Raw genomic sequence first — 23,657 nt, forward strand, 5'->3', positions numbered from 1 at the left:
TCCGAAAACATTGATGGGTGAAGTTGTTAGCTTCACTGTCATCACTTTTTCCTCAGTACCAAAAACAGTTTGTTTTTTTCTTGAAAAGACATATCAGATAAAGAAGCTGCAGCATATTCCTGCTTTTTGTCAAACTTTGATTACAGGCTTTTTTGGCTTTTATGTAGCTTGATTTTGTTTGTTATTTTGTCTAGCTACCCTCTCCTAAGTTTCTTCTTTCTGTAGCAAAAGTATCAACAGTCAGCAGGACCAATAAACTTTACCTCAACATGTAGATCTTTTTGGTTTAGCTTCTAAGAATGGTCTAATGTTAGCTTGCAAAGTTGTGAGTCTGGAAAGCTCATGCTATCTTGCAAAAATACCTCAATTTCAGATGCCCAATGAGGTAGAAAAGGCCTGACCCTGCTGTTTGTACAAGTAAAGGTAAGTAATTGGCAATACAACATGAAAGAATCTATTTTTACCCTCCTTTGTGAGTTTGAGTGGGCTTAACATCCAGAGAGGCTTGATGATTACCAACTTCTGCATTAGCATCCAAGGGTTGCTCTGTGGCTCTATGTCTAGTCCCAGTTTTAGGTGTTGGCCTATCTGTCATAAAAGTGCATATCCATCATCTGCAGATATGCCACTGTTGAATCTCAGAGTCCAAGTGTGATAGAATCATGAAATTATGCTGCTTAGAGTAAAACTGACTAGTTAGCCTATGTTTCCCAAGGAACTAACGGATGTTGTGCCTTGGTTGTTCATTGTCCAGCTAAAATTTGCTCTATTGTAGTGCTGCTTGAAGGGGAGAATCAGAGATTCGAATAGAGGCTTCTATAAAAGGAAATGTGTTTCGAAAAGCTGACACAGTTTGTTGTCAAATTTACAGAGAAGAACTTAATATTTGGTTGTAGATTCTGTATTCTTGACATGTGAGACATGTCCCAAGTACTAATGATCATAGTAGGTAATGGAGATCCTCTTTGCTACTCATAGTTCCACCTTTTGTTGGCATTATATTGTCTTATTTTTCTGCAAATACATAGGATATGAAATTTCAATCTACTTTATAAAGATTAAAGAATTTGTCTATCTACTTTCACTACCTCCAAAGGCCAGAATTCAAATGGGGCTCCTTTGGTTATTCTGGATATCCCTTTTTTGAGAAAGTAAGGACTGAAGGAAATCAAACAGTTCGTGGTAATGAACTGTAGTAAGGAGCGACCCGGTTCAATAGTAACCAAAACTCTAAAAAATGGAGTTTTGATACCAATAGCTACGTCAAAAGAATCGCATTTTAATGCTGATTTTAAATATATGAGTTTTATCAAGTTTAGTCTTACCCATCAAAAATTACGAGCCTGAGAAAATTTGCCTTATTTTAGAAAATAACACCCCCTAAAAGTCATACGATCTTAACGAAAATCACACCATCAGATTCAGTGTATCAGAGAACCCTATTGTAGAAGTTTCAAGCTCCTATCTACGAAAATGTGGAATTTTGTATGTTTTGCCAGAAGGTAGATCATGGATGCGTGTTTATTTGTTTGTTTGTTTTTTTTCCCAGGGGTGATTGTATCGACCCAGTGGTCCTAGAATCTTGCGAGAGGGCTCATTCTAACGGAAATGAAAAGTTCTAGTGCCCTTTTTAAGTGACCAAAAAAATTGGAGGGCACCTAGGCCCCCTCCCACGCTAATTATTTTCCCAAAGTTCAACGGATACAAATTCTGAGATAGCCATTTTATTCAGCGTAGTGGAAAAACCTTATACATATGTCTTTGGGGACGACTTACTCCCCCACAGTCCCCGTGGGAGGGGCTACAAGTTACAAACTTTGACCAGTGCTTGCATATAGTAATGGTTATTGGGAATGGTACAGACGTTTTCAGGGGGATTTTTTGGTTGGGGGAGGGGTTGATGAGGAAGCAGCCCCTTTCATATACGAAGTAATTTCTGTTCGTTTTAAGTTTTAATGTCGCTCCTTACTTTCAGCTAAAAAAACTTTTTTTTTTATTTAATTTCCTTTCAAGCACTGGCACAGTTTATTGTCATGACTTTGACAGAGTAGAATTTAACATTTGGTTGTAGATTCTATATTCTTGGTATTTGGGGCATGTTCTAAGTACTAATGCTTTGGACTGTCCAAAGTACTGGTATTATTTAATATGTTTTGACACAAGAAATAGCTTAGTGATCATAGTAGGTAATGCTGATAATCTGCTACACATAATGTCACTTTTTGTTCCAGTTTTTCTGTACTATTTGTGTGTTAATCTTAGGTTAATAATGGAGAAGTTCCTAAGTTATCAAAGACCTGACAAATACCAGACAAATGCATTAAAGTTATTAAATAAAAAAAAAAGTTTTTTTAACTGAAAGTAAGGAGCGACATTAAAACTTAAAACGAACAGAAATTACTTGGTATATGAAAGGGGCTGCTCCTTCTTCAACGCCTTGCTCTTTGCACTAAAGTTTGACTCTTTCTCTCAACTCTACTTTTTAAAACAGTAAAAACTTTAGCGTAAAGAGCAGGGCGTTGAAGAAGGAACAACCCCTTTCATATACGGGGTAATTTCTGTTCGTTTTAAGTTTTATTGTCGCTCCTTACTTTCAGTTAAAAAACTTGTTTTTTTTATTTAATTTCTGAACGTTTTAAGTTAATCCATGTTTTGATTTCGGTTCTTCGCAGATGAATAATTAAAGCGAAATTTGCATATTTATTTATTTGGCTAAATGGCTTTCCTATAGTTTTGATCGAATGATTTTGCGAAAAAAGGAGGGGAAGGAGGCCCAGTTGCTCTCTAATTTTTTGGGTACTTAAAAAGGCAACTAGAACTTTTAGTTTTTACGAACGTTTTCATTAGTAAAAGATATACGTAACTTACGAATTAGCTTACGTAACAAACTTCTATGTTCGTATGTTTTTATTATGTATATGAGAAGGTTCGCCCACTCGTCAATACCTCGTCAATAACTCTTTGCATTAAAGCTTAAATTTTGTCCCCTGAATCACAAAGGCCGTAGAATAAATAGTTGAAATTACTAAAAATCCTTTAGCGTAAAGAGTGAGGCATTAGGAGGAGGTGAACCCCTTATATGCGTAATATTTTCTGTTCGTTTTAAGTTTTAGAGCTACTCCATACTTCCAGTTGAAAAAAAAACTTTTTCATATTTTTTCCATGGAAAATGTTTTTCATATTCTTCCTCCATGGAAAATGTCCCCCACATAGCCCCCTCTTCTCAACCCCCCCCTCCCAACGAAAAAATTCCCCCTGAAAACGTCTCTACATTTCCCATTAACCATTAATATATGCAGACACTGGTCAAAATTTGCAACTTGCAGCCCCTCCCACGGGGACTGTGGGGGAGTAAGTCGTCCCCAAAGACAAAGTTATAAGGTTTTTCGACTATGCTGAATAAAATGGCTATCTCAGAATTTTGATCCGACTACTTTGCGAAAAAAATGATCATGGGAGGGGGCCTAGGCGCCCTCCGATTTTTTTGGTCACTTAAAAAGGGCACTAGAACTTTTCATTTCCGTTCGAATGAGCCCTCTCGCAAAATTCTAGGACCACTGGGTCGATACGATCACCCCTGGGAAAAAGAAAAAAAAAACAAACAAATAAACACGCATCTGTGATTTGTCTTCTGGCAAAAAATACAAAATTCCACATTTTTGTAGATAGGATCTTGGAACTTGTACAATAGGGTTCTCTGATACGCTGAATTTGGTGGTGTGATTTTTATGAAGATTCTATGATTTTTAGGGGGTGTTTCACCCTATTTTCTAAAATAGGGTAGATTTTCTCAGGCTCGTAATTTTTGATGGGTAAGACTAAACTTGATGAAACTTATATATTTAAAATCAGCATTAAAATACGATTCTTTGATGTAACTATTGGTTTCAAAATTCCGTTTTTTGGAGTTTTGGTTACTATTGAGCCGGGTCGCTCCTTACGTCAGTTCGTTACCACGAACTGTTTGATTAGTACTATGCACAAGAACAATGCTGCTACAGTTAAGGTAGAAAATGAGGTTAGTAGCTAGTTTTATATTAATTCAGGAGTTAAGCAGGGTTGTGTTTTATCCCTATTTATATGGATCATTTTGATGGACTTTTCTTAAGGAGCACAGGAAAGGGAACATGAAATCAAATGGGGAAGTAAAACTTTCCCAGACTTAGATTATGCTGATGATATAAGCTTCCTAGATGAAAGGGTAAGCAAAATGAATGAACTTTTGAAGGTTTTGTGGGTTCAGAGTGCTAGAATATGTTGGGAAATTAAAGTTAAGAAGACTAAGTTGCCAAGAATAGGAATAAGTGAAGATGAAAAGGTGGCATTAGGTAACAAAAAGATAGATCAAGTGGACAGATTCCCTTACCTTGGTAGTATTATTAGTAAAGATAGGGAGTGCAGCAAAGATGTTAAAATTAGAATAGCCAAAGCCCAAGGTGTTTTTTCACAGTTGAAAAAAGTTTGGAAGGATAGGAAGATATGTCTGCAAACCAAGATGAGAATATTAGATGGTACAGTTATGATAGTAGTCAAATATGGCTCTGAAGCATGGGTGCTCCAGAAACTGGAGGAAGATTTGCTAGATGTTTCCAGTGAAATTGCCAATGGATTGTTTTGGTCACCCAACTGACTGACTGTATTTCAAACAGTAGGCTGTACAAAAAATGTGCTTCAATCCTACTTTCTATGGCTATAATTAGAGAAAGGATGAGGTGGCTACGGTATGCTTTGCAGATGAATGATGACATATTGGCAAAGATTTTCCTTTTTGGCCTACCATCCAGGGCTAAACAGAAAGCAGGTTGTCCTTGGTTGGGGTGGGGGGAAGTTGTAATGAAAGATTTAAGGGGAATGGGAACTTCATGGGAGGGTGTAAATAGGGAGGCTTTAAATAAATTGGTATGGAAGAGGAGCACATGTAGCTGTATGGCCTCAGGTGGTTTGGTGCTGTGGTGAGTTGTTAGTAGTAGTAAGTACCTGTCCCAAGGATACTCTCAAAACAATAATAATCTAAGTATACTAAGTGCTTCAATTCCATCTGTTGTAGGGAAGTAATTCTCAATATTGTTAAACTAAAATAATTGGAATGGGGGTCATTGTTGTGATCCTGTAAGCTCAGCCAAAGTCAAACTAGCTCTAAATGGTTACCTAGAGAAATTCAGGGAAGGTAAACAGGAAGGGTGTATGAAAGCACAGGATGGCTGGCTGCCTAACCCCCATGACACTTCCTGGCTGGATAGCCATGAAATAGACATCAGCATCGCTTGTGGGGACTGTAAAGTCCAGTGCTGTATTTTTTTGTATACTAAGTGTACATTGTTATAGTAGTAGTACGATAGTTACAGTAGTAGAAAGTAGTGGTTGTATGTTCACTCACAAGAAAACTAGGTATGTTTACAACAATGGTACACTCAGAACTAACTATGCAGATTTCGAAAAATTTAGAAAATAAACCTCTCTGGTAAAAATCTTATGGGTTGGCTTACTGAATAACAAATCTATGCATATGCAACTTGAGTGAACTTATTTGTATACAAAACCCTTTGAATGCTCGGTGCAATCTTGTAAATGAAGGTTCTTTCACAAACATAGAACTGCCCATTTTATTCCAAGTTCCTTCTACACAAAACATGGCTAATTTTTTGGGTTTGCATAATCTTTTGTGCTTGTTTCTCATCATCTGTTGGTTCGAAATAACGAGTAAAGCTAAATAAAAAAATAAATTAAAATAAAAATCTAAATAAAAATCTTTTGCATATAGCCTAGTGTTGTATCTTGCCCTATTAAGAGTGGGTTGGGTTACATTTGCAATCATAGTATTTGCTATTTTTGGAAATAGCATTGGACAGAGAATCTATTGACAGATTTTGTTTTTCCTTTCTGATATCTGGCCTATAATAAAGCTGAACCATTTCGACTCCTATGTTCCCATTGTTGACACTAAAATAGAAGGTGCTCCTGTTATTCCTAACAAAATGCTTCTACTTAATATAAATTACAAGAACATCAAAGTTAAACATTTTTGCCCCATTGCCCCATCTCAGGTCTACTCACAGGTAAAAACTTTGATTCTACTCCTGGTAGTTGAAAATTTTTGAAGTTTGTAGGGCAGTATCACAATTTTTTATTGTTGCCACATTGAACCGGGAAGACAAGTAATAAAACTAATTTGAATTTGACAAGGCCTATTCTCTTTAAAAATTTAAACATGAATAATCTTTTATTCTTAAAGACAACCGCCCCTTCTAGCAAAAGCTACGTCTTTTTAATCTCCCAACTTCATAGCTGTCATGGTTGCTCCGATAGGCATAAACAACAAACAATCTCTAGCCCGTAGAAATCGGAAATTTAAAAACATATTCAAAAAATTCATGTATCAAAGCAACGTCATGTGAAGCTGATCTAGGAATGGTGAATATTGTTTTGATTAACCTTAATCATAAAAGTTCACTGTTAAAAAAAATATGAGAATTTGCAATAGCCTGAAACCACACAAAATAGCATGAAAACTGCGCCATTTGAATCACCACAGCTGAAAACCCCATTTGGGAGAATTACTGTCTCCCATCCAGAGTAACAAGCCAAATCTCTTTTTCACATGGATGCAGTGAGATATCTCCTTTTTGGTCTTCCTTGCCAAAACATCATGCTTCCATTGTCTTGCCAAAACATCACACTTCCAATTTCTGATGAAATGATGTATTAACTAGATCTACATTGCATGGGCAACGTGAACTGTTGTGGCAACCTTTGTTCGGTTTCGCTGAATGAAGTGTTGCGAGAGTAACACTTTGGTTTTGTTTCCTCGCTACGATTAAATGCTGAAGTTGTTAATCTGTAAGGATCTTAAAATAAATACTAGGTAAATCAACTTGCAAAAGTTGCAAACCCCTCATTGTAACTAGCAAAAGTTTCAAACCCCTCATCGCTAAAGATGATTGTAGCCCAACAGCCGATTATTACTTACAAGTCCTCTACGTAACTTACCACTGAAACCAAATTGGTTTTACCATCAAATACACTGGAAACAATTAATAGGTACACCAACTACCAAAAGTTGTGAACCCCCCATTGCCGAAGATGATTATGAGCTAACAGCCGACTGTTGCTTAAAACTCCCCTATATGTCTCACAATTGTATCAGCCTATTTTTGGTTTCAGTTTGTACCTTACTACTGAAGTTGTCAACCCCTTTAAACTTTCAAACTGGTATACCTCATGAAGGGATTTTCTACCAAAAATGGGTGTTATATATTGTGATCAGCTCATCAAGAGCTATCAATTACCGTCGAAAAAACAGTCTATCTGTCTTAGTTCAAAAGTTGACATTTTTGCCATAGGCCAAGTTTCTAACGTCATCACTTAGAAAGGAGCAAAGGATAAACTCTAATTTCTTTAGCAATGAGAGAACTTTTAAAGTTTAAGAGGTACATCTGATACCATTTCTCTACCGCAATCCCAAGTGCGAAAAACTGAACGATAAAATCAGCTGAAATCACGAACAGAAATGGGTGGAAACAATAGATGGCAGCACTTTCGGTCCCCACTTTTTTGTTTCTGCAAATGTTTTTAGTTATCACTCAAAGAAGATATATTGGCTATGGGACCGGATAACCGCAGCTTATATTTAACATATAGCATATATATTAGTGCCAGCCTGCTTGCTTGCTTGCTAGAACAGAGCTTTTCACTCGAAAGCAGAAATATGGTTTGATAAAACGAAAGCTTGACTGCATAACTTCAGATAATTCTCTCTGACATAGGCTATAAAACTCCAAGTCACTTCACACACTGTAGGCTCTGGCTCAGGGACAAGCAAAAACCATCCTTTTTGGCCCCAGGCAAGAGCTCTACAAAGCTTTCCAAAATGCAAAGTCTTATTCATTAATCTGGTCTAAGGTCCACACTTTCCGTAAAAACAGCAGAGGTTAAACCCTTACCACTTTCTAGGAATAAGCTGAAATTGGGGTGCTACAAACCAAAAAAAAAACGACAAAACCAAAATGTTGCTATCGCAACACAATAAATTCTAACCTTGCTAACACGGCAAATTTCTTAATAGTTTAAAAATGTTCTTAAATGATTGGCGATCAAGCAAGTCATGCAAAACATAGTTGTTAGACGAGAATGGTTGTAAATAGAACCCCAGATATAACTATTAAATATTAAATTCATATTAGACCATATCATAAAAGCTCTGAATGCATTTTTGGCTACTAAATAATAAGTGTTTAAAATTTTGGATGAAATAAAATTGAGTGAATGAATAAATTTCTATTTAGTTTTTAAGAAAGTAAAAAAGTAGGCAATAAGTTTCGTTGTCATCATTTTAAAGGTGACAATAATACCACCAACTGGAAAGAAGGAGGTATAAAAAAAAAACTAGTCAGTTGATTGATGTTTTTGATTTTTGTAGTTTTGATTTATCTTTGATAATGTATTTTGATTTATGTTCTTTCTTCTTTCCTGAAAGATGTTTATGTTTTTGATAATGTATTTTTGATTTATATCTTGATTCCTGAAAGGGATTTAAATGCTTTGCTTTGAAAAATATGTTTATCAACCCAAAATTTCAAATCATTTTGTCTAAAATGTGGGAATAACTCCTAGGCTAAAGCATTAGTTTCCGTATAATTTTTTTAAGCATTCAGAATTGAAAAAAATTAACATTTATAAAATTTTATTATTGGAAAGTAATTATTGTGTATTCATTGTGTCTCAAGGACAATTCATGAAAAGCAATAAGTGTTTCATCAATGTTATTCTGTCTCAGGGGAAACTTCATGACCCAACTCTTAGAGAGCATACATCCCTCTGCTAGATAGTAATAGGGATGTACTCCAAAATAGTGGCAGTATCCCTGAAACATTGTATATTTGGAGTCCATAAAAAGGCGGTTCTTTCCTAAAATCTTTTTGGAAGGTATTCCTGTGAAAAGTTAAAAATATACATTTTTGATTCGACGAACTTTTTTTGCTGACTCCAAACATGTTGTATTTAAGGGGGGTTGCCGTTTGAAATTTTGAAAGAGTCCTCTGTGTCTCCTAAAGAGCGGATATGCAATCTCTAAAGGCCCCCATTATATTTCTCCCTGTGAAACTAACATGAAAAAGACATATCTTTTTTGCTGAGGTATTTTTGCTGAAATACTGGAGTGAAGTTTCTAGGAAACATTATGTAGGCTACAAACCGCCAATGTGTAATTTATTCTCTTTTTAGGTATTTATCCAACTTGAAACAATGGTTTTCCCTCAAAGTGAGTATACAGTTCGCTTTAAAATATTCTGTGGTGGTTTTTACCTTTTCATCAACGCTCCACTGCTCTCAAACAAGGATTACCACCAATAGTTTGGACTATGGGTTCTGGTTCTGCATCCTTTACCTTCTTATCAAGAACATAGCTTGTAGCATACAAGGAATGCAAAAAGGCAATTATTATTGGTTTCAAATCCCTTTTCGAATCTGTGGAGTCTTAATTTGAAGGAATCAAATGAACGCTTGTCATGGGATTTGAGAGTAATGGGCATTGACCCATACATTTCAAACAAAGCTGTTTCACAGGTACTCAATCCTGGACCAGTCTTTGAACAGATAATCGTAACAAGATGAATGCTGTGTGTTTGTCTGTTTATTATGACAAATACCAGCAAAAGGGAAGAAAATGCGAAAAAAGCCTGTGGAATGCAATTTAAAATAAAAAAACCTATAAAAGTTAACACGAAAGGAATATAGCCCATTTTAAGAGATTAAAAGTTGCACTAACGAGATTTTAACTGTTCTTTATTTCTTAATGTGAAATGTTCAAGGAAGGTTTTTTAAATGTTTTCCTTAGGAATTGTCTAAGGAATGTCTTAGGTAATTGTATGACTGACCGTATATTAAAGAATAAGCTGTAGGAAAAGTGTGTTTCCATCCCACTTCTTAGCTTTTTAATGAAAGGAAAGTATAGGTGGTTAGGCCACGTTTTAAGGATGAAGGGTGACAGATTGACAAAGATTGTACTTTTTGGCCTACTACCTGGGGTCAAACAAAAAGTCGATTGTCCCCGAATAGGTTCAGATGGGGTTATGAAACGGGATTTAAAGGAAACTAGAACTTCATGGGAGAAGGTAAAAATAGAAATTTCTAGTAGATTAAGATAGAGGCTTGCCGAAACGGTGGTGGGACAAGGGTTAAAAACAGGGGCCTGAGCTGAGGTATGTTAGAAGTTTTCTTGTAGATTGTCGGCTCTGTGGGCTTTTTTGCATCGTATATTACTGTAAATTTAAAGTGAAAATTACGCTCCAATGAAGATAAAATTTGCACTCTTAGTTCTGCTCTAAAAAAGAATATTATGTAAAAATACAATTTGAATAATTGACAAAACGGTACAATCCAGGCATATAAGGTGGAGGGAGGGGAGTTATCTGACCCCTCTCCCACGCGAAATCTCTTGGTTGAGGGCTTCTAATTTTATGTTTATTTCCAAATAGAGGATAAACTGCATTGTTTTTTCAAGAAAATTTCAATAATACAACTAATGTATCATGGAAACAACAACTTATATATCATGCAAAGAAACCCATGAATCTTTCAACTTAAAAAATTAGCTATACTATATCTCAGCCCAGGGTCCTGTTTCATTGGGGATGAAGGCCTTCTTGTGTAAATTCTTTGTCGCCCATATATCGCAGATTTTTTTTTTTTTTGGGGGGGGATAGGATTCTACTTCGCATAAGAATAAAATATTGGCAATCTAAATGGAAAATCCAAATGTTTTTTAACCTGCCCCCTTCCTCGTAGGTTACATGTATGCTGCTTGAAGACAATTGTGTTTTCCACTTACAATTGGAAAACGAAAAACGGAATTACACTGGAAACGAAAATGCATAAAGATGGTTGTTAAAACATTTTAATAACGCAATGTAAACTTATTTACTCAGAAATAGTTAAATTCCGATTTTTTCGGATTCGCGTCTTCCTTTCTTTTTCATTTTTTTTTGTTTAAGCTAGTTTTTCGCGTCTCTGTTAAACTATTTAATTTTAAACTTTGACCCGTTCTTTGTATATCTTCGTTTTAATTTAAAATGGAAGAGCAGTGTGGTCTAGAAAATTATTTAGTTGTGTTTTCCTGAAATACAGAAGAGAGTAAATAACAGAGGTATAAAAAGAGAATTGTCATTCCCTTTCCTTGTCTTATTAAATAAAATGGCATAAATAATTGCTAGTTTTAGATTTATTTCTCTAACTTACTTTAACATTTAATACAGCGCTAAGCATCAGCACAGCATAAGGAAAAGAAAACGTATTTAAATCTCTAGAATAACCCACTCGGCAAGCATGCAGTTAACATAATGTCAATGCATGGAACGCTTTGTTTCGAAACTGTTATAGCACCCATTAAAGCATGCAAAAAAAGATTAAAAAGTAGGACTTGAGACCTCCTAGTATATAACAATAGAAAATCGGACTTTTATTTTGTCTATGTAGTTCTATATAGAACTATATAGTTCTTGTCTACATAGTCATTTTCCATAGAAACATATTAAAATAAAAATTGGCAGGCTACCATAAGTACAAAAACTAAAGTTTACACGGAAGAGACTAAGTTGTTGGGTTAATGGTTTCAACGTTAAATTTTTATTGGGGGGCAAGAGGGGTCTCCACCTAGAGAGTCAAGGGTCATTGGATAAATTGGATATATAGCAATTTTTCTCCAAATGATCGGGGGGGGGGCAACTGTCCCCCTTATAACTCACTTTTGTTGTTTATTAAGCTTTTCGGGAATCTCAGAAACAGGAAAAGATAGCCAGGATAAAAACCATGGGTTTTAATATATTAACAAAAGACAAAATTTTGCTATTGTTTTATAGCCGAGACATAGTTTTATCCATCTACAGAATTAAATTTTAGAAAATTGGCGCCCGGGTGTTTTAGATTAAAGTACGTCGAAATGGGACCAGCTTCATATGTTGTAAGCAAGCTCAAGTCCTTATCCGAGGAACAGTCCAAGTAATGTCGTGATTCTGGCCTGGTGAAGAGATAAATTTGATACTATTGGACCCAATTATATGAGTGTTTTCTCCTTTTTTTATATAAGTTACAGCTAAATGTTTTTCGCAAAATTGCCTGTTCCAGAGGGCCATATACCTTAAGAGAAAAGAAAGCTGTTTTTTTTTTCTTTTTTTAAAGAAAATTGTTTTTTTTTAACAGCTGGTTTTAACCCACAAGGGTGAAGAAACACCAGATTTTTGTAATATTACAAATTAGAGTATTTATTCATTAGTCTTATTTTTTTTATTTATTTAGAGTCTTGTTTATTTATTTTCGTAATATTACAATTAGAGATTATTTACGAGTCTTTAACATCCTTTAACGCATTTTTACAGACAGATGTAGAACCAATGAACTGTTTCGCATCAAAATTGCTAGGAGTTGGAGCAATTCACAATAATCCAAAAACGAATATTTTATAACTTCTTGAAAACATCTTAATTTCTGACAATTCTAACCTACAGCAAATTAAAAGAAAAACAATATAGATAGAAAAGATAGCAAATGAAAATGAATAGTAGAGAAAGAATCAGATAACCTATCACAAACAACTTGTTGTAAACGCAGCTATCAAGCCTTCTGTAACATTTAATAAAAAAACATGTTTTTTAACTGAAAGTAAGGAGCGACATTAAAACTTAAAACGGACATAAATTACTTCGTATGTGAAAGGGGCTGCTTCCTCATCAACGCCCCGCTCTTTACGCTAAAGTTGGACTCTTTCTCTCAACTCTTCTTTTTAAAACAGTAAAAAACTTTAGCGTAAAGAGCAGGGCGTTAATGAGGAAGCAGCCCCTTTCATGTACGAAGTAATTTCTGTTCGTTTTAAGTTTTAATGTCGCTCCTTACTTTCAGTTAAAAAACTTGTTTTTTTATTTAATTTCTGAACGTTTTTGAATCAATGCATGTTTTGACTTTGGCTCTCCGCAGAGGAATAATTAAAACGAAATTTGTATATTTATTTTCTTGGCTAAACGGTTTTCTCATAGTTTTGATCGAATGATTTTAAGAAAAAAAGGAGCGGGGGAGGAAGCCTAGTTGCTCTCCGATTTTTTGGTTACTTAAAAAGGCAACCAGAACTTTTAATTTTTTACGAATGTTTTTATTAGCAAAAGATATACGAACTTATAAATTAGCTTACGTAACGAACTTTTGTATTATCGTGTTTTTAGTACATATATGAGGGGTTCACCCCCTCGTCAGTACCTTGTTCTTTACATTAAAGCTTAAGTTTTGTCCCAATTCATAAAGAATGACCCCTGAATCACAAAAGCCGTAGAATAAATAGTTGAAATTGCTAAAAATACTTTAGCGTAAAGAGCGAGGTATTAGGAGGAGGTGAGCCCCTCATATGCGTAATAATTTCTGTTCGTTTTAAGTTTTAATGCTGATCCTTACTTCCAGTTGAAAAAACTTTTCCATAATTATTTTTCATTGTTTTTTTTTAAATAATGCTAGAAAATCCTGCGCTCCCTTCATGGAAAGTTCCCGCAACATATCCCCCTCTTCTCAACCCCTCCCAGCAACCAAAAAATCCCCCTGAAAACGTCTGTACACTTCCCAATAACCATTACTATTTGTAAGCACTGATCAACTTGTAGCCCCTCCCACGGGGACTGTGGGGGAGTAAGTCGTCCCCAAAGACATAGCTATAAGGTTTTTCGACTACGCTGAATAAAATGGCTATCTCAGAATTTTGATCCGTTAACTTTGGGAAAATAATTAGCGTAGGAGGGGGCCTAGGTGCCCTCCAATTTTTTTTGTCACTTAAAAAGGGCACTAGAACTTTTCATTTCCGAGCCCTCTGGCAACATTCTAGGACCATTGGGTCGATACGATCACCCCTGGAAAAAATAAATAAATAAATACACATCCGTGATCTGCCTTCTGGCAAAAAAAAATACAAAATTCTATATTTTTGTAAATAGGAGCTTGAAACTTCTCCAATAGGGTTCTCTGATACGCTGAATCTGACGGTTTGATTTTCGTTAAGATTCTATGACTTTTAGGGGGTGTTTCCCCCTATTTTCTAAAATAAGGCAAAATTTCTCAGGCTTTGATAGGTAAGACTAAACTTGATGAAACTTATATATTTAAAATCAGCATTAAAATGCAATTCTTTTGATGTAGGTATTGGTATCAAAATTCCATTTTTTAAGAGTTTTGGTAACCATTGAGCCGGGTCGCTCCTTACTACAGTTCGTTACCACGAACTGTTTGATAACGAAGAACCCCTGCTTTAATTTCAAATGCTACCAAAATTTAATTGATTAATTTACATACAAATTTTCCTGCATATGTAATCACTAATAAAATCAGTAAAATGATAAATAAAATACTGGATAAAATAAATAAAAACAAACAAACAATACTGGATATTTTCATCACACATATAGTGACCGTCATCAGCAGTATATCTACTGATAATGATCATTGTATATGTGATCGAAATGTCAAATAGTTCTTGATTGTTTTTTCCTGTCTAATAAAACAATTTATTCATAATAATAATAATAATAGTTTATTCCATAGAATGTCCGTGGGCCATAGGAATTTTACATAAAAAACAAAACAACAAATTAAACTAAAATAAATTAATACTATTTAAAGAAAATGTTCACGATGTGCAGCTGCAATCCTGACAAATTTGTCAGGATTAAAATGTTATTTATCGCCATGGAAAGGCAGTATAGTCTTCAAAAATACCTATAACTCTGAATTAGTAGCTAAACTAATCAAGGTAAGACTTTGTGACAATTTGTGAAGAACAATTTCAGAATCTTGACACGGGCTATACAATTCTGAAATAAAAACTTCACAAAAAAAAATAAAAAAGATAAACCCAACAAACCGGTAATGGGATGTTATAATAACTACTACGCCCCTCTGCACTGCCTTAGTGGCACTGACACGACGAGCTTTCCTTATTCTGGGGGTAAGAAGACTTTCGCCAAAGCAGCTCTAAAATATAATCTTATTTGTGAAATGGCGGAATTGACAAGAAAAGTTCAGATTGACCTCGCAAATATACCAAATTACGTAGAGGAAGTGAGAGAGGTGGCAAGAAAAGTAACAGTAGCAGCCTATAGAAAGAACCCTACGGACTTTAGCTCTCTGAACAAATTACGAATGCACTTATTCCATAGGAAAAAAATCGTTGAAAAACCCTTTGTCTATGGAAAACAGCTTTAAATACCACACGCTTTGAGTTGTATATTCATTGGGAAATCAGTTTAAAGGCTAAGGAAAGTGAACTAATAGTTTTGGACCCCCCCCCCTAAATTTGTATGGGTATTAGTGATGCTTTTGAAGCTAAAGATGATTATCTGAACCTCATTGCATACACTCTAAACCTCATTAGTATATTACAGACGGGACATCTCATAAGCATATCATAGACGGTACACATAGCCTATATTAATACAGTAAAAAAAATTCTATGCTGACCACGCATGCTACCGAATGTAGCCATTGGGGGATGCGATGTAAGGTTATATTTTCATGTGTCAAAACTCTGGAACACCAATATTAAGCACCTTTGGGCCTGAGCAAGTAGAGAGAGGTGATCAAGAGTCGATGAAGCCGTTTTTTTTTTTTTTTTTTTAGTCAATGAGCCGACACTTTTGCTAAATAGTTCTATATTCTTGGTTTACGTGTTTGATAAGCAATGTGAGAATTTCTATTTTGCAAAAATTTCTACGTTTATTTATGAATAAGCATTTGTTAGAAAAATGTCCTGTAATAATTCCCTGTAATAGAGAATTTCTGAATTCCAAATTTTGCTTGCGTAGATTTATAATCGTTAGAGGACGTTTCTTTCATTTCCAGATATCGAAAGAAGAATTTGATCGAAGATCCAAAGATCTAATACCCTTTGAGCATTTTGGAATTCACAACAAATTAATCCTGTCCATTATTTCAAAATGCTATGATGTATGCTATTCTGAACCTCATCAAGAAAGTTTTGATTGGAAGAAAACGTCAATAAAACAAGACCAAGATCGAAATGCTATTTCGATGCACAAAGAAGAAAATAGGTCCATGGAAGACGTCAGTACAAAAATGAAGCAGAAGACTGCAAGGGAGTCCAGAGTTTTTGTTCAACCTTATATAGCCGGGAAAGTAAGTTTTTTTTTTATCATAACTATTGAAACATAGCCTTCCGTATGCAAAACCTACATAATTTACTAATTCTCACAGGATTTAGGCTTCCAGTTGACGAAACATTCATTTTCGGAGAATTTGGCGTGATTCGGCTAAATCCGAGAGAATCTAGGCTTCCCAAGGGCAAATGCTCAGAAACGGCTAAATGATATTTTTAGGCTTTCCGTGGGCAAAATGCTCATAATTGGTAAATGGGTAGGAGCTACGGGTAATGGTAAATGAGCTAAAAATGCACCTGATAGTGTACATTAGTCCTAGGATTAGTCCATACCTCCTGTATGGACACAAAACTGAGACCTCTTTCTGGGTTTGAAATATTTCAAGAAAGCAGTTCGTCATTTTTCAAGATCGTTCTCATAAAGCTTTTGAAAATGACTCCTAGGATTTTTATTTCATTTTAAGCTACAATTCTGATGTTTTCTTCGGACGGAACTCTGGTTTTAAAGAACCTAAAATGTTTTTTATTCACTTCGACATCCATATTCATCCTAGCTATTATGGTCCCTAGCTTTAAAATGCGGATGGCCTAGCACGGTACTCCCCTAGACTGGCTAGTTCTTGATAAGCCAGGTCAATGTTTTGCTCCCGGATAACAAAAATCACCTATTCATTTAAATAACGAGTGTGTTTGCCATTTGAATCATCTGATAAGTACCGTCTCTAAGGGGTTGGAACTGCTTCCTGTATGGACGAAAAACAAAGACCTTCTTCTGAATTTGAAACGTTTCAAAAAGTAATTCATAATTTTTCAAGATAGTTCTTCAAAGGATATTAATTAAAAGGTTTTAATCAAATCTTTTCTAGGATCTGCATTGTTCTTAGGAGCTGTAGATGGCCTCTTGTTTCTTCTTGAAAATAGCAGTTATTGCCACGTTAATCTTACGTTAGTCTTATGTCATGTTGGATTTATCACTGTTTCTAGTGATTTTTATATTGTCTAAAAACAAGAATCACTAAATCAGTTCATAAATGACTAAAACCCAGTGATTTTTTCATCATGTGGAAACCCTGCATGTTAGTCTTCTTGTTAGTCACGTCGTTATTTTGGCATTAGTGTGGACTTCGATTTAAAAATGCGATGTAAAAAAAAGAAAAGTAAAATAAACAAGAAAAATCAACTTTATCACAATTAAAAGTGATAACTTTTTTAAGATATAATTTGTACTTTGTTTTATTTCAAATGCTAATATATACATTTTAAAAGACCTTCGAAAATGCCTTTAGGTTAAAATAAAATTTCATTCACTTAAATAGCCGACGTCAATTATACTCGATCTCCTTATTTAGTGTCCATACTTCTAAAATTAGTGGAAAATATTTTTCGTAAAAGCTTTTCTTAATCTATTTTTTGGGGGGGTCGGAGACGCTAGCGTATCTGACGGGAAGGTAAAACAAAAACCAAACAGTACTTAACAAGTCACAATGAGCCTTTATAGCACATATAATAATGTCTCTAGAAAAAGTATCTAAATTTACGTGTAAATTTGTTTTGGTGCATTTACAATGAGAGCAACGCTAGATCATGCAAAGACCCCTAAGTGGGCCCATAGAAAGGCTATATCTTTATTGACTTAGCCTTTAAAAAATTGTAATCTGCATAATGCTCTATAATTTTTGTGTCTTTATTGTATTTACATATGATTTATTTGATTTAAATAGTTTTTATGGCACTCGGTAGTTACCTAGTGACATATAGCAATCGCAAATTCTATCGGTCTGTCTGTCGGTCCCGGTTTTGCTAATTTGGGCACTTCCACATAAGCTAGGACGATGAAATTTGGCATGCGTTTCAGGGACCAGACCATATTAAATTAGAAATAGTCATATCCCCGGTTCGATTATCTGGGGGGAGTGGGGGGACGGTTAATTCGAAAAAACTAGAAAAAATGAGGTATTTTTAACTTACGAAAGCATAATCGGAACTTAATGAAATTTGATATTTAGGAGGACCTCGTAACTCAGATCTCTTATTTTAAATCGTTACCGGATCCAGCGTCATTGGCGGGGAGTTGGGGGGGGGGGTCGGAAATCTTGGAAAATGCTTAGAGTGGAGGGATCAGGATGAGACTTGGTGGGGAAAATGAGCACAAGTCCTAAATACGTGATTGACATAACCGACCGGATTCAATCTCTTTTGGGGAGTTGGGGGGGGATTCTGAAAAATTAGAAAAAATGAGCTATTTGTAACTTACGCACGGGTGATCAGATCCTAATGAAATTTGATACTTCGATGGATCTTGTGCTTCAGAGCTCTTATTGCAAATCTCGACCAGATCTGGTGATATTGGGACAGGTAGAGGGAAACCGGAAATCTTGGAAAACGTGAAAATTGAGGTATCTTTATCTTACGAATGGGTGATTGGATCTGAATGAAACTTGATATATAGAAAGATATTATGTCTCAGATGCTCTATTTTTCATTCGAATCGGATCCAGAGGCATGGGGGTGGGAGGGGGAAAACAGAAATCTTGGAAGCCGGAAATCTTGGAAAACGCTTAGAGTGGAGAGATCGGGATGAAACTTGATGGGAAGAATAAGCACACGTTCCAGATACGTGATTGACATAATTAGAACGAATCCGCTCTCTTTGGGGGAGTTGGGGGGGGGCTCTAATTCGGAAAAATTGAAAAAAATTAATGAAAAATCTCGTTAAGATCTGATCACTCGTTCGTAAGTTACCTCATCGTAAGTAAGTAATACCCAAAAAAATGGCACGTGATTGACATAACTGGAACGGATCCGCTCTCTTTGGGGGAGTTGGGGGAGGGTTAATTTTAAAAAATTAGAAAAAATGAGGTATTTTTAACTTACGAAGGTGTGATTGGATCTTAATGAAATTTCATATTTAGAAGGACCTCGTAACTCAGATCTCTTATTTTTAATCCCGACCGGATCCAGCGTCATTAGGGGGAGTTGGGGGGATATTAGAAAAGGCTTAGAGTTGAGAGATCAGGATGGAAGTTGGTGGAAAGAATAAGCACAAGTCCAAGATACGTAACTGACATAAACGGACTGGATTCATTCTTTGGAGGAGTTGGTGGGAGGGGGGGGGTTGATTTGGAAAAATTAGAAAAATGAGGTATTTTTAACTTACGAACGGGTGATCAGATCTTAATGAAATTTGATATTTATATGGATCTTGTGCTTCAAAACTCGTATTTTAAATCTCGACCAGATCCGGTGACATTGGGACAGTAGCTGGGGAAACCGGAAATCTTGGAAAACGTGAAAATTGAGGTATCTCTATCTTACGATTGGGTGATTCGATCTTTTTGAAAGTTGATATATAGAAAGATCTTGTGTCTCAGATGCTCCATTTTCAATTCGAATCGGATCCAGGGACATGGGGGCTGGAGGAGGGAAACAGCAATCTAGGAAAACGCTTAGAGTGGAGAGATTGGGATGAAACTTGATGGGAATAATAAGCACAAGTTCTAGGTACGTGATTCACATAATTAGATGGATCCGCTCTCTTTGGGGGGGGGGTTGTTAATCCGGAAAAATTAGAAAAATTGAGGTATTTTTAACTCGAGAACGGATGATCAGATCTTAATGAAATTTAGACGGTTGACATTGGGGGGAGTTGGAGAGGGAAACCGGAAATCTTGGAAAACGCTTAGAGTGGAGAGATCGGGATGAAACTTGGTGGGTAGAATAAGCAAATGTCGTAGATACGTTATTGACGTAACCGGACTGGATTCGCTCTTTTTGGGGGAGTTATGGGGGGGGGTCCAGTGCTTCGGTGAGTTTGGTGCTTCAGGACGTGCTAGGACGATGAAAATCGGTAGGCGTGTCAGGGACCTGCACAAATTGTCTTGATAAAGTCGTTTTCCCCAATTCAACCTTCTGGGGGGGGGGGGCAGAAGGGAGAGAAAAAATTATAAAAATTGTTTTTCGAATTTTATTTTAAATATTTCTATACATGTTATGTGACCATAGCAGGATGTGATATACACAATAATGTAGGTTATTTAAGCAAGAACGCTCTGTACAGCGTCTTAGTACAACCCCGTGATATTTAAAATGTTGATGTGGCCTGTGCAAATATATATTTGTGTGATATTCAAAGTGATGTTGCTCCGCCTAGAGTCCAAGATTTAAAGAGGATCACACGTATATGAGCGTTTGATTCGCTCAAACGTCAACTAAACAACAACAACAACAAGTATATAAATAAATAAAATATAAAAGACCCAATGTCCTAAACCTCTTAGAGCCATATTTCTGTTTTTACTGACAAGCTTCGAAAAATTTACCACGCCTGTTGCTAATCATAATATGGTACAACTCAGTCTTCTAGGATTTAGAACTCTGACAAGAATGACAATTGAAATATTTGAAGGGATTTTGATGGGCAGTTGTATTGTACATCGCCGATTTCTGGACCGAAATTTCATCTTGTTTTCCCAAAAAGGAAGGAAAGATAAGACAGTCTATATATAAAATAAAAATATATGCTACAATTAAAAGTTTTTTTTAATATACCTTTTCTTTTCTTCTTTTTTTAGTGCTGAGGATAGCTTAGCAGAGATCTTTGCCGAAATATCTGCTTTGTTTTCACCGGCTGAAAATCATCCTTGCTCTTCGTTTATTGATTAGTTTTGTATTATTGTTCTTTATTTTCTTCGTATTTGTTGGACGTCAAATCATAAACAGTAAAAAGGTAATCTGATTATTTGAATTGGTTAAGTGGAAAATTACATAAATATGTATACCGTAACAGATTAGGAAACATCGGAAATTAAGTTTTTCCTGGACAAAACTTCCTTATCCAGTTTTGGTTACAGTCGGCGCAGAAATTAAAAAAGAGAAGCGTGGGTGAAAAATAAGCTAAAAAAAATGACACTAAAAAGCTTAACAGGGTCTAGCTTAACAGGGTCTAGAAGGTATATGGCGCGAAGATATAATTGACGTTTGAGTTTTTTGCTTAAAAAAAGTGTTGTCAGATTTAACTAATTATCTTTGTTTGTTCATTTTCAAACGGTAAGTAGTGAGAGAGAGAACGATTTATTACAAACATATCCGTAATAAAAGGGCACAACTTTACATGTTAAACGTAGATAAATACAGACATAGATAAACATAAACTTTACAACGTTACATATTAAACATAGACGTAAAATGGCACAAATGAATTACAATATCGGTGTGTTCGTGCACGTATAGGTGTCAGTTTGAGTTTTTGTCTGGCTTTTCTGTTTGGTGGGGCATCTGTGGGGAGAATATCACGGTGGGTTGGGTTTGAGATCAATGCTTTTTGAAATCTCGTGATGAGATTATTCAGTCTTAGCTCAAGGCACTGGATTTCAAGTTTATTGAGTGCTTCTCGGTAGAGAATATCACTACTTCCCAGAATAATTCTAACTGCCCTTTTTTGCACTGACTCTAGGTCTGCATTAGGTGAGCAGTATGTAGTACGGAAGGGTCTCACACAGGACATGCATACTCCAAGACTAGTCGCACATAGCAAAGGTAGGCGCAGAGGAGACTAACACTGAGGAAGATATGATACTGCCCTAAAAACATCTTAATTTTGAAAGGACCGCAAGGGAACTCTTAGAAAATCATTCTTCTCAGGTATAAATAGACTGAAGATAGCTACTGGGGGAGGGCAATGTCTCCATTTTGATGTTCTTTGACCTTAAAATAGTTTGTGTGCTCGCCCATTTTGAATCTTTGACCTTTCCAAGATGATAAAAGTGTTCTGTTTTGTATGTGGTTAGAATAGTATAAATTTATCTTGACATATTATTAATAAACAAAAATTATTAAAAGGGAAGCAATGGTCAAACATTTGGCAACGCATTAAATAAAAGCGACATGAAAATAAAAAAGAGTGAACTAATATTCTACATATAGAGTGTGAATGATGGGAAACAGAAGAGCTGGTCTTTCTGTACAACCGAAAACAAAGAAGCAAAAAAAATATTTGTTAGGTATTTTCATTCTTTTTCTCTGCATAATAGATACACCTTTAAGTATTTATAGAGGGTTAATCTAAAGCAGAAATTCAGGTAGTGTAAAGACCTTCCGGGAATCAATGACGTTTGTAGAGTCTAGGATGAAAATTTGAGAGAAACTTCACAGGAACAATTGAGTACTAAACTGGAGAGTCTAAAATTTCATTTTATTTATAAAATTTAAAAAAATAGTTTGTCAAGCCCTGATGGTGTCATAGGAAAGAAAATTAGAAACGATGCTAAGAATATTAGTGAAAAGACTTTATGTTTAATAGAGAGGATGAGGGGTTTCTGCAAGAACTATTCGAGTGATAGACCATATGAAAATAAGGGAAATGTAAAGAAAATGGAAAGCATTCACATTTGTCGAAGCATCACATCGACATTTTGACTGACGAATTTAGACGGTTTGAACTGGATTTATTAGGAGTTTCAGAAACTCATATCCCAGGGGTAGGATGCATGAAGTTAGGTGACATAGAATTTGTTTACTCAGGCAGGAAGGATGGAGTACATAGACAGGGAGTAGGGCTCATGATGAATACGGAAGCTGCTAAATCTTGTTTAGGCTGGGAAGGTATTAATAATAGAATACTAATTGCTCATTTTATGACTAAAAACTTCAGGGTATCAGTTATAGTAGTATAACTACTGCCCCCGTTGAGCCAACTGATGGAGATACTAGTGACTCAGATGAATTTTACTTATAGTTACAGTAGCAAATAGACAGGGTACCAGGTAGAAATATGGTGTTTTTGCTAGAAGATTTTAATGCCCGGGTTGGTAGATATAGGGATAAATGGTATCCTAGCCTAGGTAAATTTGGTGTAGGAAAAGAAAACATTAATGGCTATAGGCTTTTGTAATTTTGTAGGTATAACAACCTAGTTATAACCAATACGGTGTTTGGTCACAAAATGGCCCATAAGTTGACATGGCATTCACGTGATGGTAAGACAGCAAACCTTATTGATTATGTTATTGTAAACAGAAGACTAGCAGGATCAATACAAGATACTTGGGTGTATAGGAGTGCTGTTAATGATGTTAAAAGTAAAGATCATCATCTAGTAGTGTCTAAGTTAGTAGTTCGAGTATTGATTTGTAGTTCAAGGTGAAAACATCTGTCTAGAATTGGATATCATAAATTTCAAACCAGTAAGCTTTTTCAGTGAATTTTAATCCCTGCGAACTAGTTAGATTTCGCAATACCTGGCAAAGGATTAAAGTTCGTGACCTTGAGTAATATTATTACGCAGCATTTAAGTAAGCGAGAGATAATCCTATGGTCATAATTATCAAATCATATAGACTCATTAATTATTTTTGGAAATTTTTACTTATAAGCGAGCAGAAGAGGGGAGGTTTTCTGTAGCAAGCGTCGTTGTACCTGCCGGGAGTGTGTCTCCCTTAAATTGCGGGGAATAGATAGCAGGAGCCTACACTTCCCTCGCTTATTGGTATTTTGAGCTTCTGAAATTTAGCCAACTACTATTCAG

The 23,657-nt window shown here is 35.7% G+C and overlaps 1 protein-coding gene across 1 annotated transcript in view; it reads left to right on the top strand.

Moving 5' to 3' along the window:
* LOC136038552 (transcriptional adapter 1-like) overlaps positions 1 to 23,657 on the top strand; it is an 80,244-nt gene that overhangs the window by 3,990 nt on the left and 52,597 nt on the right. Inside the window, exons 2-3 of the mRNA XM_065721722.1 lie at positions 9,220 to 9,256; positions 15,862 to 16,155. Coding sequence (XP_065577794.1) covers positions 9,220 to 9,256; positions 15,862 to 16,155 — 331 coding nt within the window. The remainder of the gene's footprint in view (positions 1 to 9,219; positions 9,257 to 15,861; positions 16,156 to 23,657) is intronic.

The sequence above is a fragment of the Artemia franciscana genome, chromosome 2 (genome assembly GCF_032884065.1).
Source record: "Artemia franciscana chromosome 2, ASM3288406v1, whole genome shotgun sequence".
In the NCBI taxonomy this organism is placed as follows: domain Eukaryota; kingdom Metazoa; phylum Arthropoda; class Branchiopoda; order Anostraca; family Artemiidae; genus Artemia; species Artemia franciscana.